Raw genomic sequence first — 17,607 nt, 5'->3', positions numbered from 1 at the left:
TTTCTTTTTGCTTCTCCTCATAAGACACATTAGGATGCCGGCAAGTGCCAGAGATGTATATTTGCTTTAGACTTGTTAAAAAAATAGTATTGGCACAGGTTTCCTATAAAAAATCAGTCTTCAATTGGCTTTTTTTTCCACACCCCAAGGACGGAGGACGTTGCTCATCTGTTATGCCATCCTCCTGCACACCCAGCCTGCTGCTGTGTCTCTGTCCCCATCTTGTATTTGGTTTGCAAGCTCCCTGGAGTAGAGCTGGGCATGACTCTACAGCTCCTGGCATGAGGGGGCACGAATCCCCAGCGGAGGCTCATTCATCACCTGGGCACATCCTATGGCCCAGCAGACAGCCGGGGGGGGGCGGTATGCTGGTCTAGGGCAGCGGGGTCTGCTGTTGCTAAGGCTTAGAAGCAGTTTTCAGCAGCCGTTTAAGTCCCTGTTTCAAGCTCAGGCTTCTAAATGTTCTTTAAAATGCCCCCTTTGGTGTGTTTGTTATATATTTATAAAATATCCTCTTATTTGCCTCAGGGGGACACTTCCAAATTTTAAAATGAAGTAGGAAGGGGTTAGGCTGCGGGGCCACCACTCCTCCCAGCTGCATGTGGCCACTTGAGATTTGGAAACAGTTTTGGCTTTGCACCGCAGCAACACAGCTTCTGTTTATTTGCTACTTAATGAAAATAAATGAAAATCAGAGGATCTTCAAATGTAAAAGAGAACAATTGAGGGCTGTTCTGTATTGCCTGGGGAACAGCCAGCTACCTGTCAGCTATATTACCCTTTGTGCTACTGTTACATCCTGAGTGCAGCGAGACTTACTGACTTCAAACCCGGTCGGGGTGGTGGTGGGGGGTGTCACCCTGCTTGCAGCTTTGCAGAGAGGCAGACAGCTAATTGGGAAGTCCAGGCAGATGCTCCTGCTGTTCTGGCCGAGGAGACCTGGTGATGGGTATTTGCTTGTACCGGCTCTACAGCAGCTAATTGGTGGCTCACTTTCACAGCTTTCTCCCAAGAAGACGTGCCCTGTGCAGCAGGACTGCCCTATGTTAGGCTCAATGTGTTTGTAAAGCGAGGGGCTACCACGCTGCAGCACAGCTGTAATGTACTGTGTCCCACTCTGACCTGTTCAGCTTGCTTTGCCCAAACCCCTGCAACGGCCGCACTTCCACTGACGTGTTCATGTTTCCCACTCCTCCCTCCCTGCTGGCTTTCTGCCTCCAACTCCTTCCCCCTGCCCTGCCCCAGCAGCCTGCTAGCCTACATTTTCTGGATTTTTTTCATTAGAAGTTTCCATCAGCCCAACTACTGAGCACCGCACGACGCGGTACCCGTGCACACATAGCAATAAGGTGCTCAGGAATTAAGACTGCTTCCCTGCCAAGGCAGAGCGGACGTCACGCACGCCTGGGCAGAACAGCTATTGTCTGTGCAATGTTGGCTCTGAGGGAGAGGAAACTGCCTTCCCACGTTACACGCAGGCCTGCACTCTTGTAAAATATGATCATGCGACAGGAGGAACCAAAGTAATGTGTTCTTCATCTTCTCCTTAATGTCCTAAGACCTCCCACAAAGCCTGCTACCATTTGGAGGAGTTATTATTCTCACATTGCCTGACCACACCTATTGTTTCACATTAATGTTCAGGCCAGTCTTAACCTGAAATTCTCCTGGTGAAGCATCAGCAGCTCTGACGTGTGATGATCAAGCGAATGCATCTACATAGTGTATGGTGTCCATTTAAAACCATCATCTCCTCTAGTAGGTGGCAGGCTGAAAGTAATTTGAAAATGAAGTATTCTACTGTTTAACTTCTGTCCTGGACTGGCCTTCAAATGGGTGGGGAGGAAGGGCGAATAAGAAAAGGATGTTAACCCTTGAAAATTATCTACTCACGTGGCTGTCCTATGGCACATGCCATTCTTAGCAAGTTTGACCTCAGCTGATGCAGTAATTAAGAGGGATGTGTTAAAAGAATCATTAATGTAACAAACTTGACCAAAAGCAGTGTGGCAAATGCAACTGGAGATGACAGAAGTCTGTAGGATTTCTACAGCTAAAAGTTTGTAGAAAAAATATCCTCAGTACTGAGAAAAACTAACCTATTTCTCTCCAAAACTACACAAAGATAAGAAAACAGAGGCGCTTAATGTAAACACTTATTACTGTAGGTACATATGTGTGTGTGTGTGTATATATATATATATATATATATATATATGCTTCTTGTACTAGCTAAAGGAAAGAATGATTTGACCTTGGATCCTCTGCAAAGTCTGTACATGTATTTCAACCGACACATGTCCCAAAACCCAGACTGCCCAGGGGATGCACATGCTTGGCATGAGAGGGAGAGGAGGAGGGAGAGCCAGCATAGACTCAAAGCAATGACAGCCCGTACACATGAAGCACACTACAAAGGCCAGGGAAAGGCAAGGCTGCACCCTGGAGAGTGCTCTCAGAGAGGCTTTTAAACCCAAACAGGACCTGCAATTAGGACCACCCACCCCCACTTCCAAACAGGCAAACATCCAACCTGGGAGTGCTACCACAGCCTCAACCACAGGGACAGAAGGTGCTCTGGAAGAATTATTCTCCCCTTGTACTTCACTACTAAGGTTCCACATGTGTTTGCTTGAATACAGCTGCATGTATCATGCTCTTACGCACTAAGGCAGTGCTGGGCCACAGCCCAGCCCTCTTGGATTCAGCCTAAAAGCCTGGCTGCTGAAGACTGGTGGATACCCGGGCATGGCAGCTTTAGTTTAGATATTAAAATAAAATTTTTAGCCTTCCTGTTTGTGATGGCTGTTAGCATGACCTCACATAAGCACTGTCAGAACACAATTTGTCCAAGTCTGCAGGAGCCTCTAATGGTAGCTCCAAGATGTGAAGAATTTTATTCATCTTCACAGCATTTTTAATTCCAAGACACTATCTAAGCAGCACTACTCATCAAAGAATGAGATGTGGCAGAAGAGCACAGGGCTGATCACTCAGCATTTCACACTTTGCAAAAGTAAATAATCCAAAGTGTATTATTGTGCCTGCACTTCTCTGGGTGATATGGGAGTGGGTGGCCACTGCTGCTGTCCTCATAAAGAGATGGAAGAACCTCATCTCACTCTCTGTGAGGAAATCCCTCTTGTCAGCCCAAGCTGGAAAATTGCACTGGAAAAGTAATCACTGCCAGGGTGCAGGGCAGTTTGTGATTTTTGCAGGTTGCATTTTGAGACCTGCATCTTATGGGGGTGTGCAGGCTGTCACTCATGTGACTTCTCCACAGCTCTTCCACAGCTTATGCTAGGCAAGGTCACTTAACTGTACATGCCTCCATTTACTTGTGAAGTTAAACATTAAAATGCAATAGACAAAAGTATTTCTTAAGATTTTATAAATATCTAAAACCCAGAACTTTTAAAGGTATAAATTACTCAACTAATATATCAAGAAGCACTGATGAGGGAATGGGAAGTCAACAGTAACAAACCACTTTAACACAGTCTCTCCACACTCTGCTCAGAGAGGTACTTCACTGAAAGAGGTGCAGTCTCTTCATGTGCCTGGTGTACCCAGCAATGCTTGGCAAAACATTAGCAAACAGAGAAACTGTTTAGAAATCTTCATCATCAAAGGTTTCAGTGCACCTCAGCATCACAGTCTCATAATCGAACTGAAGATCTTCTTCCTGAAAGCCCCCCCAAAGTCAAGCAGGATTAAAAACCACAGGAGTTGATTGTGTTTCAAATATACAGTAAGGTTGGCCAAGTGCTGACATGCGTCAGCCAATGTGCCATGAGCCCTCCTTCCTCTCTGAATCAGCAACCAGCGCTTGTCAAGTGCCTGAGGTGCCTGATGAAGAATAGCTCAAATTTTCAACCAATTTCTTTCTAAAATCACAGGGCTCCACCCTGTGTCTGTTTACATCATTTAGACAGCTGTTAGTGACTGTGGTAGCAAGTGGGTCACATAACAGGCTCTGAAGATATGAGAACTTCCTTGAGCCCTTAACTTCTACTGGCTTCAGGCTTTGCGGCTCTCTTAGCAACAGAAGGAAATCGTCTTCTCTTTCACCAGCTTACAGAGAATAAGTGGCTCTGGAGAAATCAAAGTCTAGGAGATGAAAGCATTCGTGCCTGCAGTCCATCTTGTCCACCTTCTGCATTGATGCAAGACTCTTTAGGGCAAGACTGCTTTTAAAAATAGGTGCTGTTTAAAAAAATGTATAGCTTAAGGAGCATTAAATCCCACTTGCTTGTCAAGTGACTCATCGAAAATCCGTAATTTTAAAAGAAAGTGTGCCTTTGAAGATGCAAAGGTGCTCAGTGCTATTTAGGAAAAAAAAACCACGACCCCAACCCTGACTTTCACTTAGATATTGTAAAACCTTTGGACCTCAGCCTAAATTAATTCTTTACTACCTTTGCTGCTAGGCATCTCTTATGATGTGACCTTAAGACAACAGCTCTTGAAAAAATCACAAGATTGCTTAACTAATCTCATGCTTAGAAATATTTCTCTACCATGTACCATGGAAGCATGCTCCTGTTCTCATTTTTGGGTCTCTGGCCTTTTAAGAGCCCTCCCTTTCCTTGTCCAAATTATTTGCTCCCTCCTCTCCTGTGAGTCTTTCTCAAGCATTTCACATCAGTGGGGTGCAGCCCTTGATAGCCTCCAGAGCCAGGGCAGCAGCTCAAGAGGAGCTGCGCTCAGTGGATCTGTGACTACAAAATGGTGAATGGACACGATCCAACAATAGTACCTGGACAGATAACCAGAAATGGCATAACATAGCACTGGCATGTAATGACCAGCAATAAAACCCGTCACCTCATCAGCTCTGCAGATGAAAGGAAAGGAGACCATAGCCTGCCTTTCGTATTTCAGTCGGGTGCACATCGTGTGCCTCACCTTGGTACTTACTGTACCTGCTGCCCACCTCTGTATCTTCTACAAGGTGTGTGCACAGTGCACAGGGACATCACTTTTTATCCTTGGGATACTTTATCCCAGCACTGCCCAAGCTCCTGGGAAGGGGAATGGTCTGCAGGGGTTCAGTCACACCCGTAAGGTAAGCAGGAAGGGCTCTTTTCCCTGTCAAGTCCAGAGTCTCTGATGCTCTGAGTAGCCCAATTTCTGGGGTAAGGTGTGTAGCTTATACTGAGCTCTCTGGTGCTTGAGTTGGTGTGTTTCAAGCTAGCTGGAACATCTCCTACCCCCGCTCTGAAACCACTTCCATAACTGCCTCAATCTGTTTGCTTTGAGATGAAGCTGAATTTCTGCTCTCAAAACAAAAAATTTTTGTCAGTCATACTTTTTTTTTGTCTCTTGGCAGGACTCTCTAGATGTGCTGTGCAGCAGTTATCTAAACCAAAACAGATTGTGACCTTCACACTGTCAGTACTCTCTAGCCTGGGTGATTTCTGCTCAAACTCCCTTTTTATTGCCTTATCACAAACAGCTCAAAGTTCCTGCATAAAAGAAGTGTGCACAGCCTTTTATTTCCTTTTGGATCCACAGAGCTCAGTCAACTGCCAATTTTCAGTACCTCAGCTTCTTTTGCGGCCGTCTTCCCATCATTCCCATTCTCCTACTCTTATTACAAATGTTGCTCTTTAAAGCTTAAAAGAGTCACCACCTCTTCTCATACCACCTCATCTAGGAGCTGGATGGACTGGGATGAGGTGGACTGGGGCTCACATCTAACAGCACAGCACCAAGCAAGACAAAATGGGACCACCTAGTGCTGCCAGGTATGGTATTCACAAAAGAAATTTAAAATCGGAAAATACTGTATCTTGCCTATAGCTTTTCTTTCTTTTTTAGGCTGGCTCAGTTCATGGTCATTTACATAAAAACAGAAAGAGCTCTGCTCTTACGCAGAACGCAGCTATTCACAGACCAAAGGGATGTGAAGATCAGTGCCTGGTCTCTGACAATGGCCAGGGGTGGATGTTTAGACAAAAAGTGCGAGAACTGTGCGTGCAGTGTGCTCTGTTCCACAACATACACTGCCACATTACGGCAAACTGTGCTGTGAAGACCTTCTGAGCTGGAGATTGTATCTGGACCTTCAGATTTAGTAATTGTCAATGGATTGATGCCTCAGGAGCTGAATCTGGTAATTTGCATGCACAAGTATTTTTTGTTGTTTGCTCATTTCATTGGGTGCTTTCTATTTCTTCTGGTGGTAGACACAATGAATTCTGTGTACCAAATCCACACCATTTAGGATCAAAATTATCTCACAGTACCCCTCAGTCTTCTTTGCGGAAGAGTCCTACTCTAGTAGCTCCTGTTTGATGCTTTCATTGTGCCTGCTGCCATTCACTGCACCTCCTCTAGTGCTACTGTCTCCCTGAGATGGGGGGAACCAAATGGCATGCAGAAGTCACTATGTGATAAATTCAGATGGGGGTGCAACAGTAGTTTCTGCTTTGTTTTCTGTCCCAATTATCCCTCATCACAAACACTCTATTTCCTTCAAAGGAGTATTTTGAATAATATTCTAAGCAATAATAACCCCTTACAGTTTGCCTCTAACAAAGGCAATCCTACTGACCTTTTGGAATGACACATCTGAAGTGGTGAACCCCCAGTTCTTACTTGTAATGATTCTGGGCAGTATGATCAGAAGCACAGAAAACACAAATGACAGAAATACATTGCTCCTCCTATAAGGAATCCTTTGGTAAAGCTTACCTGGCAAAACTGTGTATTAGCAAAGAAGAGGCTTTTTAGGAAGTCAGCGATCTGCAGATAGAGTCTGTGGTGATCCTCTGGATTTTCAGAAGTGCAGCTTGCAAATGCTGAACTGAAAATGCAACCAGAGACTATATTTAATTTCCTGCTCCCTCATTTCTCCTTCTACTTACTTTCTTTCTTCCACATTTTACTTATAAATCAAAAATGATTTAAATTGTTTTCAAGATGATTCTGATATTAAAGACAACAGCCAAGCAAGACAGGGAGGAGCGGAGGTGGACGTATTGATGAGATATTGTCTAACAAATGCAAGGAATATATGTGAGAACAGAGAACAGCAATGCAGGAAACCAGTATCACAACAAAGAGATCCACTGACACATGACAACTATAGTAACACTGTTTTGGGGAAAAGCATACATCCATTATAAAAGAGAGCAACAATGGTTATTTGGTAGTGTATTTTGTCAGGTTGTTCAGAGGAAGAGCTTTGACTTCTTTTGTAAAGTTTTTGAGTGAATGCAGTAACATTTGGTCACTAAATTGCATATTAGCTATCACTGGCAGGTTTGCACTCAGATAACAGGTAACTGGCAAAAAACTAAGATATTAATTCGGGACCTCACCTCTGTATTCTCCCTGGGATTCTACAAAGTTCTGCCATCATGCCTCTGTCCAGAATTATAAGGCACAGAGTGATAGGGAAGGAAGGGAACAGGATAAATGTTGACTACTGAAATACTAATCTAATTTGGGACCTAAAACAGATTGCAAAGATGATGGCAATACACTGCAGTATTAAAGAATACTTTATCTTACTTTAAAAGCAAACAGCAACTGTGACCTAATAAATGTTATTTAATGGATACATATTTGTTAAGCTCAATTATGTATTCAAGTATATTCTGATCAACAGCCAGAACAACCTTATTTCCATCCATCTTGTTCTGGAAGTGCAAGGTGGAATGGTGGTGAAAGAGAGAAAGAGATTCACACTAAAGAACCCTTTAAAAATGGAAAAATAAGTAGAAAATGGGATTTAAAAAACCAGATTAAAAACACTATTTGCAAAGAGAAACTATCCTAACGAAGACTAAGTAGCAAGAATGAATAAAAGATGAGTCATAATGTGATTTTCCTCTTGAGGAAAGCAACCCTCTTCTTTCTTTGGTCTACAGGGGAAAATCAAAGGCAGTGCCAGCTTTGTATCTGACATGTTCTCTTTTAGGTAACTCATCTGACCTGCAGAGGAAATAGATGTTATTATTTAATAGGTCTTGTGTTTCTCTGATGTTACTGTTCAGGTCAACCACACTTTAGCTTGATCGCTTCCTCGTGATTGAATTAGGGTACTTGAAAAAGGCAAGGGAGACAATGTTAAAAAAATGATCACTAAATGATCATCACTCTCATTAAATGAGAGTACAGTTTATGATTATCTGACTTATCCAGGGAATGCCTTATGGTCCTCATAGCTCTGGTAAGTGAGAGAGAGAATAGGAAAACATTACAAACATTGTAATTTGAAAAGATGGACAGCTATGCAGAGTGGTGAAGAAAATCAGAAGGACCCCAGTTATCCTGAAGTGACGGAGTGCTCTTAGGAAGTGATTCTTACTGATTCTGCTGTAAATCCCTATTAATCATTTCACTTTTGCGCCTTAAGAGACAGTATTATTGGGAGCACAGTTGCTGGAGGCTGCTATGCTAACCATTTACTAAAAATTAGGCACAAAAAAGGAAGCTAGGCTATTGCCTTACTCCACAGCAAACTTGCCACGGACAAGCAGGCTCTGTCTTGCAAAAGGTGTGAGTCTGTATTTTACCTCTGGCTCGACGTTCCCTGAGTCTTGCTTCTGTCAAGGAAACCAGCAGCAACATCAAATGCATCTTCAAACATTACCTATCAGAGAAAAGACTCCAGATGTCAACATATCCAGCCACCTAGAAGTTTTACCTAGGGTACAATTTTTAATAATGAAATCTTTAAAAGCATGATACTCTTTCTTTACATTTAACATGTATGTTTACGGCTAGAGTAAACCAAGAGGGTTTTGCAGAGACAGGAATAATAACTAACTGTGTTTAATGACTAGGAACACAAGGTTAGTCCACTCCCTTAGGCCTGTGCTTCAACCTCTAAGAATTAGACTTAACATTGCATGTCGCAAAAATCAGTTAAAACCATGAATTGTATCAGTGCTTTAGAGACTTGAATGTGGGCTGCTGCTTATGGGTAGAGATCTCAGCTGTACCAGCCAATCTCCACAAACCTGATTCCAGTGTGCGACCTGGCTTACGAAGGAGTTTGGATGCTCCCTGTGACAGACTGGTAAGCTCATTAGTTCACTCTGCCATAATGCAGTTCACATATTTTCTGTGCCAGAAAGTACTGTACACGCAACATCCCCATGCCATTTCCTAAGGAGGTCAGCAGTATGAGATGTGTCCTGTGGCTCAAAAAGAGCTTGTTGATGCAATTTACTTACACACTGAAGGTGGACATCTGTCCCTCCCTTGCAGCTGATGAAATTACACACATGTCTTTGAGCAGCTAGTTGCTTAAGTAATCAGTGCTCTAGGAGCAGTTTACAAAGAGTTGGCTATTATTTCATCTCTTTTTAACAAATGCCCTGGTCCACTCAGTCACTGACTTCTTGCTCTGCAGAGGTGCACGGTCCAAGCAGTCATTAGCCCTGTACTGCTGGAACTGGTCTACTAATACTTTCTCTTTGCTACCACGTGCTTTGATAAAAAAAACCTCCCATGGCAGATCTTTGCAAACTGGGTATTCCTTCTGGATTTAGCTCATCTGTGCTCCTTGAAGAGTTTGCAGAGCACAGTAACTGTATAATTCTTGTTCTTGCTCCCTCCCCCTGGAGAAAGTTAGAGCAAATTTAACTGTTACTTAGGACAGAAACTCTACAGGTCAGTGGAGACTAGCTGGATTACTACCACTGCACTCCTATAGCTTGCTGTGTATCTTACCAAGAGAGAATTCGGTGCAGACATTTACCTAAAGACTGCTTATTGTGTACACTTATGTGTCCAAGTGGTCTTGGGAAAGCTTAATTACAACTACTGTATGTTTCCAATTAAAAGCTGCAGAGCCAATTCGTGTCTGAAGGCTTGGAGTTTCAGAGGCAGACATGTATGTTACTGAGCACTTACTTCCTCTGGTGTGGAGACTGAGGAACCACTGGCTTCCTCACTGTTACCTCGGCTGTCCCTCACACTACCTTCAGTGCATGCAGGCTCTTGGCAAGCAGCCTTAGGATCCATGAGGAAATCTCTCTGGCTACAATACTGCAAGATGCTGTCTCTCCTTTCTTCAGAAAGCTCTTGCCAGAGGTGGGAAATAGCCGTGGAGACCTCAGGAAGAGGCACCTCCTCAGTGCAAACAATTCCATGCTCTACCAGCAGGTCCACTGTGTGCTTATAAAAATACAGGTATCTGTAATGAAAGGAAAGGGAGCATCTCTTAGGAGCAGGCTATGAGGCAGCCATCTACTGTAAATCATCAGGAGACTGGGGAGTAGCTCTAATTGATAACAACTTCACTGACTCCCCCCTCTAAGACTTCATACAATTACTGAAGGCCGCCCAACACTGTCTGAAGATTTTAGCAACTCTGTTCTGCCAAGATTTCATCTGCAAAAAGCAGGCTCCAGCCACAGCCTCAGCAAGACTGCCTCGCAACAGAAGATCTAGGTGCTGCAGGCTGTACTTGTTGCACAGGTAAAACTCATTCTGGCATTTAATACATTTTGAGTTACTTGCCTTTGTATCCTGAGGTTTTTACACTGTAAGTCACTGTTTATACTTCTACTGGCATTGCACCACACTCAAAAGCCTTGGCTGAGGTCATATCCTGATTTATTAGGTGCTATACATACAGACAGAAAAAGACTACCCCATGCCTGGATGCTCTGACTTAAATAAGCATGGGAGCTCAATTTCCTCCATTCTACATCTGAGGAAACGCATCCCTAAGACTGACTTCCATGCAGTCTGTAGTGAAACTGGTAATGGAACATAAGTGTCGTCATTTCAGCCCGGTGACTAAACCTCAGAACATGCCCGCTTCTTCTGTTAACACTGTGCGGCACAGCGAATGAGGGATAATAATGTCTACTTTGGAAAGCAGCACTAAAGGTTATTTTACATTAATTTAATGCTTAGAGCTTCTCAGATGAAGATAACAAGATCAAAGGAGTACAAACCAAGAGTTCTATAAACAGCAGTCATTGTTACTAAGTTTGGGCTCAAAATGATTCCTTGGAAGATGTCTCAAATGACCACATTTCCTGATTAACTGAACAGTATTGCATGAGAAGGTAACTCAAAAGAGTTCAGTCTTTTCTTTTTTTTTTTTATTATTTGTTCCAGCAAACCAATATTGAAAATCTTAAGATAATTCTGCACGCAAGCATAAACATGTTTAAACTCCTGTTTCCATACTCCGGAGTATTTTCTACCACTACTGGAGACAAAATACCAGAAGAGGAATAAGCGTTCTCATGTAAGGTATTGCTCTCACTAAGGATTCTGGATGTCCAGCTCCAAGCAAAAGATCTGTAGTTTCTCAAACAGAAGAATATGAATCACCATTAGACTGCTTTGTTAAAGAAATTAAACTTGAACCACGACTCAACTATCTCCTTCCCAGCTGGAAGAAGACAACCACATTTGGTGCTGGACAGAGCCCTGGGTAGTCCTACCGTTGTAGCTCCTGCTGCTGGACATGGGAAAAAAAACAGTCCATCGAAGCTCAAAGCATTTCTGATGCTGCCTAAATAACGTGATCACCAAAAGGCTGTTAATTTTCTCTGCTGAAGAGTCCCTATTGTTTTATGCCTGTTGTAAAAGACCATTTTTTGGAGAAGAAGTAGCTATGAACCAACTGCAGTCTGCCATAAGACTGTAGGATAAGTGCCAGCGTCCACACAGTACAGGCCCTGGTCTACCTTCTCAGTGAAGAAGGGGAAAATCAGATGTTTACAGCTCTGTCGTGCAGTCTTTGATGAAATAGAGCTTACTTGCCCCGGAAAATCTTGATTCAGCACATTTCAAGGTCTTGTAAATGATACCTTACTACAGCCACCTCGAATTCTCACAAGAGCAAAAGCAGGAGCAGTAGTGGGAGGTTGGTGCCATCTGCTGGCACAGCTGCAGTCTCGCGTTGATGAAAAACTCCGTAATCCCAGGGAATTTAATAAATAAGCACCAGTTCAAAGCAAAAGAGAAGAAGGAACTGTGCAAATTTTTGTTTACGGCAGTGATGCTGTCAAAGGGGATGCCAGCTGCAGGATTGTCCTGCACTGCATTTTCTTTTCTCTGGAAGGGTTAGGGTGAAATTTACTCTGCTTTATGGTACAGGATAGATCAGACGTTACAACCCATGGACCACTGACATGAGAACAGTAGTCTTTGATTTTTATGTCCTACATCAGGCACTTAGCAGCTGATCCTAAAGGAGGTTACAGACTTGCACCCACTAGCTATAAATGGAACAGACGTGTGTGTTTAGGTTTCCCTCCTCCCTCGCCATGTTGCAGATATTTTGAGGAGCGTTTTCTGGTATCTTCCAGACCACCACCATTCTGCAGCCTGCAGGCTGAGGCCTAGATGATCTTCCCTGGTCACATCCAGCCATGCCCTGCTCTGATCCCACAAAAAAAGTACTCCAAGCTGCCAGGAGCTAAGGGACACAGACCTGCATAAACCATTCTGGATTAATAACCTCCTATTCCACCTGAGCTTGCCTGTTAAACCACTGCTGTTAGCAGGTATGTTGCATCTTATTCTGCAAGCCATCTGGACAGCGGTAAAGCATGGCAACACAGGGACTGACATACTTGAAAGAAATTTTTTTCTCTTTCTTGAGGATAAGTGGCCTGGAGAGCTGGGGGCTGCTATGATGCTAGGAGTCCATTCGCATGCAAGTTGCAGGTAAGGGACTTGGGAGGTGCCCGGCTTCATCACCAGCAGGGCCAAAGCTTCTGGCACGAGGCTTCTGCAAGGCAGATGCAGGCTCCAGCAGGGCTGCATGAACAGCAGTGACTGGCTGCATGGTATTAATGCAAACAAATAAAAAAACTGAAGGCAACATGGGGCGCCCCTACCTTTCAAATTCCACCAGATCTGGGGATGAAGGGTCTGGAGACTGGATAAATTCTGGCTTCCCATCCTCTTCCATTGTTTGTTTTTCACATTCTTGAATCAAATACCAGACGGTAGAGTCACTCTCACTCACAGCTTCTGAGGCTGATGCAGTGCTGGAAAGAACACACAGGAGAAAAAAGCCACATGAACAACTTCTCAACTGGATTAATAAGGCTCTTGTCATGGTTGCTCCAGAGTCGAGGGCCTTCCTTCCCCAGACAGCTTTCTCTTCCTCCTTTTGCTTTGCAGGTGAATGAGAAGTCCTTGGTGGAGATGAGCCTCATAGAAGGGAAAGGAAATAAAAGGACTGACTGGAAATGAGACCAACAACTTGCCTAGAGTGTTTGTGTGCTGTACAGGATTACAGGGGTTCAAGTGAAATCTCTTCATCCTTTCTTCACAATGAAAGGCCTTGGCTTGGAAATTCAGTAACAATGACAAAGAGGTTCAGAGATGCTGGGATGGAAGCAAGTGCAAAGTATTATCATCTTTCCTTGATTGGTATAAGCCCTTACCTGTGATTGCTGAAGTGCCTCTTGACATATTCCTCCCTGACTTCCTCCAAGCTGGACGGGTTCCCATCCTCCAGACTGAAGGACTCTGTTGTCAGCAGAAAGGTTACTGTCACAGCAGTGGCACTTCTGGCTTCCCTCTCACCCTCAGCCCCAATCAAACAGAATAATTTCAACAACTGGTCCTTCATGAGCCAGAGCTTTTCATTAGGCAAAAACGATGTGAAAGGAGACACCTCTGCCTCTCTTACAATGTAACTAGCAATATTGGGAATTTATGACCACTGAGAAACTTAGAATCAATGGCTCCTTCCTAATGTTGGTCTGGCAGAACTGATGGTCAAAACAACCAGCAAACCGAAGTCCAGGCAAACACCAGTCAAGTCAATACAGTATTTTGTGATTGCCATATAATGAGCAAATTGCTTGTAATAAACCCTGACAACCAACCTGTGATTCACAAGCAGTATGAATTGTACATATATGCAAGTAAATACAAGGGGAAGTTTACCTCAAAACTCTCCTCAACCAGCCTCACTGCTTGTGATCCCTTCGATTTTGCTCTGTCAAACCATTGCTTCTACCTGTGACTGACTTTTATGGGTTATCCAAGGATGGGGGTTCAGAGGAGATTGCTCATTTTAAGCACTGGGACTTTTAATTGATGCAAATTATTGGAGGTTCAAGTTGCACGAATAGCAATGTTTTTTTCTAGCTGACAGTAATTCGGACACTTGAAGGGACATAAAAATACATCCAAAGTCTCTACCCCATCAGCCCCCAGTTCTACTCGCTGCTGCTGGAGGCAGTGGCCAGCGTCAGTAAGCAGAAGGCAAGTTGGCGAGGGCTTGAAGCCCTGCAAAGGGAGCTGCCTCAACTGCTGACAACACATGCTAGACCAGCGTGATGCATGGTGTCACAGGCAGTAAGGGAGGTGTGCATGAAGACGACCCGCCAAGCTGAAAGAAAACAAAACCACAGCATCTCTCTTACTCATTTCTATCGCAGTAAATTCTTAACTAGAGTCTTCCATTTCCTATACTTAGGAAATCCTCAACAGCTTCTCTGTCCTTCTCCTTTAACTCACACCAGAACCTGCTGTTCTGAAGTTTAAGCTCTGGCTGTGCTGACCCGCAACGCTGGGTGCTCGTGACAGCTGTGACTCGCACTGCGCCACGTCGCTGCGGCCGGGAGGAGCACACATGCTCCTGCAGCCTCTCAGTGAGAGCCCAAGCAATGCAGCCTGCGGACCCACGCCAGCCCCACGCCTGCTGGGGGTGAATCGGCAGCAGGGTGACAAGGGCACTGCCTGCTGCCGTGGGATAGCAAGAATTACTTGTTTCCTTCCTTCACTTAGGCTGGGGAGGGGGTAGGAATGACTGGGAGTCAGAGGGGGATTTCTGAGGTGCAGTGCTCTGCGAGTCGACAGACTTTTGCTCTGTCCCTTGCTTATTGCTACAACTAAAGCCGCAGTTGGCTCTAATGCTTTAATGGGCTCAGCCATGTACCTATCTGTCTCTATTTAACAAATAAATAAAACACAAGTCCCGGCACTCTGTCCAAGGCAAATACTTGCATACAGTACCTTTCATCTTCATCAAAGAACCCAAGGTTTGCTCCAGCTTCTGGATAGATTTCTTAGCCTTACGCAAAACCTGATACTAAACATAAGAAGAAATCAGAACTGATTGCTCTCTGCTCTGACAAGATTAATGTTTTAACATGCCTCGGTTGTTTTCTTCACTTTTCCTTCATTTTGACCTTCAGTTATCTCGATGTCTCTGTGAAAATAACTGTCTTGTTTCACCAGCTACCCTTATTCATATGAAAAGGGGAAAGAACTAATACCAGAGCAAACTTAAATATAGAATATAAATATTTGGGTATATATTATGCAATACATACACATAATACCAGTCACATAGACATTTACTACTTAATTCTGATCTTCTTTCATCAGCAACTGGTCTTGTTTGGATCGTTCTCTTCTTGGAGTATGTCCCGAAATAACATGCCGTGAAGTCTTGTTGGATGTCTACCAACTTTAGGCATAAGACTTTACTAATCATTTCCCATGAGAACTTTGCTAGGAGAAGCCTTTGGCAAGTTTTACTCTCAGCTACACTGATGTAAACTGGAATAACTTCAGTGCTGCACATCATTCCTTCATCATTTATAGCAAACATAACTGAGAACATATGGCCAATGAATTTAAACATACACATCTCAAAAATATTTCAAGATTTATGTGATTGGTGAGACCGTCCATGGTCACCTTAGACAGGATGTCTACCTTGCAGAGCTTTCACACTGGATATCTTAGCCAGACATGAAGGATTAGGATTATGAGTGAACTTCTGTATTTAGGCTCTTGAAGATATTCATCTTGGCCCCCAAAAGTCACACGAGGGGCACATGATACTATGAAAAAGCAATTTTGAGAATTGGTATGTGAAGATAGTCCCCTTAGACTAGACAAAACAAGTATCTCTTTAGTTTTGGCTTCTGAGATCATGGTGACTTCTGCTTAACTTGCATCTTGTTCAGAGCATGGTACACTGAATTCTTACCTCAAACCGCATGAGGTAGGGGGCTCAGCAAGCACAAGGCCCAAATAGCAGTATTTTGCACCTTCAGAAACTCAAAGCCCTTTACAAGGACAATTCCTGCCCTAACAGCCATTACCCTCTCCATTCTATAAACTGGAAAACAAAGTAACCATCTAACTAAATGAATCAGTGGCAGAGTTGAGGATAAGGGATTCCTGTTTATTCCTCTGTCTTGAGCATAGTAATACCGATCTTTTCAGCATTTTGGGTCAACTTCATCTTTACAAACAATTTTGTTTTAATTAAATAGCTTCTTAGTTTAGTAGAGGGTTTTTTTTCCCCTGACTTACTTTTCCAGAATGTCTTGAAGACAGAGTGCACCTCATAAGGCTGAATGAATTACTCCCTCCCCTATAACTTCTTCTGACCCTAAACTCACTACTCTTATTTCATAGCAAATGCTGTGAAATCAAGATAACTTCATCACGGGATCCCTTGGTTTGTTCCCGAAACATTATAAAGAAGGCGCAAAGCTATAAGGAAGCTGCAAAAACCCCGTAAGAAAAGGGCAGATAAGCCACATGATAAACCCATGACCCAGAGACCACAGAGTGAACAATTTGCTCGTGCTGAGCCGGCAGCTTTAAAGTGAAAGAGATCCAGCTGCACACAGTGAAATTACACACACCCTGGCAGCCGTAAAGATACAGCGGTCATCCTAATCAACCTGATTAAATTTAAATATACCCCCGTATAATAGCAATACATAGAGAAATACAGCCACTGCTCCACACCTTTGAGGCTGACTTGTCTGACCGGGATAAAACAGCTTCCTGCAAGCCACTGAAGAGTCTTGCCAGCGTAGCCCGGTGGCGTGCCTGTGACAAGCGCCGCTTTGCCACGCGGGGCTCTACCTCTTGCAGGTGTGTCAGGGGACTGGGACTCACTCTGGCATGTGTCTTCCTACACTCTTCAGCTGTCTCCATCAAAAGCTGCAATGCAACATTTATTTACACTGAACAAATAGTTTAATCGAAGAAGAAGAAATCTTAAAGCCTGCATAGCAGACAGGCAAAAGGAGAAAGTTCGGGGTGACCGACAAGAGCACTCCAGCTCATTTTTCTGTAGGAAATCATGGAGTTTGAAACCTTCTCATTGCCTGAAGGATGCCACCTGTAAGTACTGACTAAAACCCCAAACTGCACAGGATGGAATGCAGCCGAGACAGGCCCCCCACCTCCCGCACCCTTCCCTGCAATGATTGGATGCTCCAGTTCCATGGGCTTGTCCAGGGCTCGGCTTCACAAAGCGCTGAGGCTCCTCAGCCGCCCCCGACGTTCCTAAAAGCCGGAATTCTTCACAGCATCGGAACTTTTTTTTCCCAATTAACTGTGACATCGGAGCAGGCAACAATACCAGACATACACATGTGCGGGAGGGCCAGATCCACGTCCAGCCGGGACGGCTGCAGCCACCCCGCCAGCCTGACGGAGCCCAAGGCGCCCGCCTGGGGAAGCTCTTCCCGGCCACCGGACCGGTGCCCCCCGCCCCGTTACCGACCGCAAGTACGGCCTAGAGGTAAGAACGTCCGCCCCTGCTGGTTCTTCGGCAGCCGGGAGGGGAAGCCCGCGGGAGCCCACGCCGGACGCCTCCGGGGATCGGTCGGTCGGTCGGTCGAT

General features: G+C 44.3%; 1 protein-coding gene across 1 annotated transcript; it reads right to left on the bottom strand.

Annotated features, from left to right (window-relative positions):
• Window positions 1–3,610: 3,610 nt before the first annotated feature.
• On the bottom strand, window positions 3,611–16,914 carry STRA8 (stimulated by retinoic acid 8). The gene is made up of 8 exons (XM_009645620.2): window positions 16,723–16,914; window positions 14,965–15,040; window positions 13,383–13,467; window positions 12,828–12,980; window positions 9,874–10,156; window positions 8,529–8,605; window positions 6,700–6,811; window positions 3,611–3,685 (listed from the first exon to the last, which is right to left on the bottom strand). The coding sequence occupies exons 1-8, from the start codon at window positions 16,912–16,914 to the stop codon at window positions 3,611–3,613; spliced, it is 1,053 nt and encodes a 350-aa protein (XP_009643915.2).
• Between the last annotated feature and the right edge of the window lie 693 nt (window positions 16,915–17,607).

This window comes from Egretta garzetta, unplaced genomic scaffold (assembly GCF_000687185.1).
Source record: "Egretta garzetta isolate BGI_Z169 unplaced genomic scaffold, ASM68718v1 scaffold38, whole genome shotgun sequence".
Taxonomy (NCBI): Eukaryota; Metazoa; Chordata; class Aves; order Pelecaniformes; family Ardeidae; genus Egretta; species Egretta garzetta.
Note: the sequence above shows the minus strand (reverse complement) of the source record. Positions and strands in the feature narration are given on the sequence as shown.

Excerpts from the sequence above, each read along its gene's own strand:
- STRA8 (XM_009645620.2), bottom strand. The coding sequence starts at position 16,914 with ATGGAGACAGCTGAAGAGTGTAGGAAGACACATGCCAGAGTGAGTCCC. Across the intron at positions 15,041-16,722 it reads CAGACAAGTCAGCCTCAAAG|TATCAGGTTTTGCGTAAGGC; the intron begins GTGTGGAGCAGT and ends TCTTATGTTTAG. Across the intron at positions 3,686-6,699 it reads CTAATACACAGTTTTGCCAG|GAAGAAGATCTTCAGTTCGA; the intron begins GTAAGCTTTACC and ends GGGGGCTTTCAG.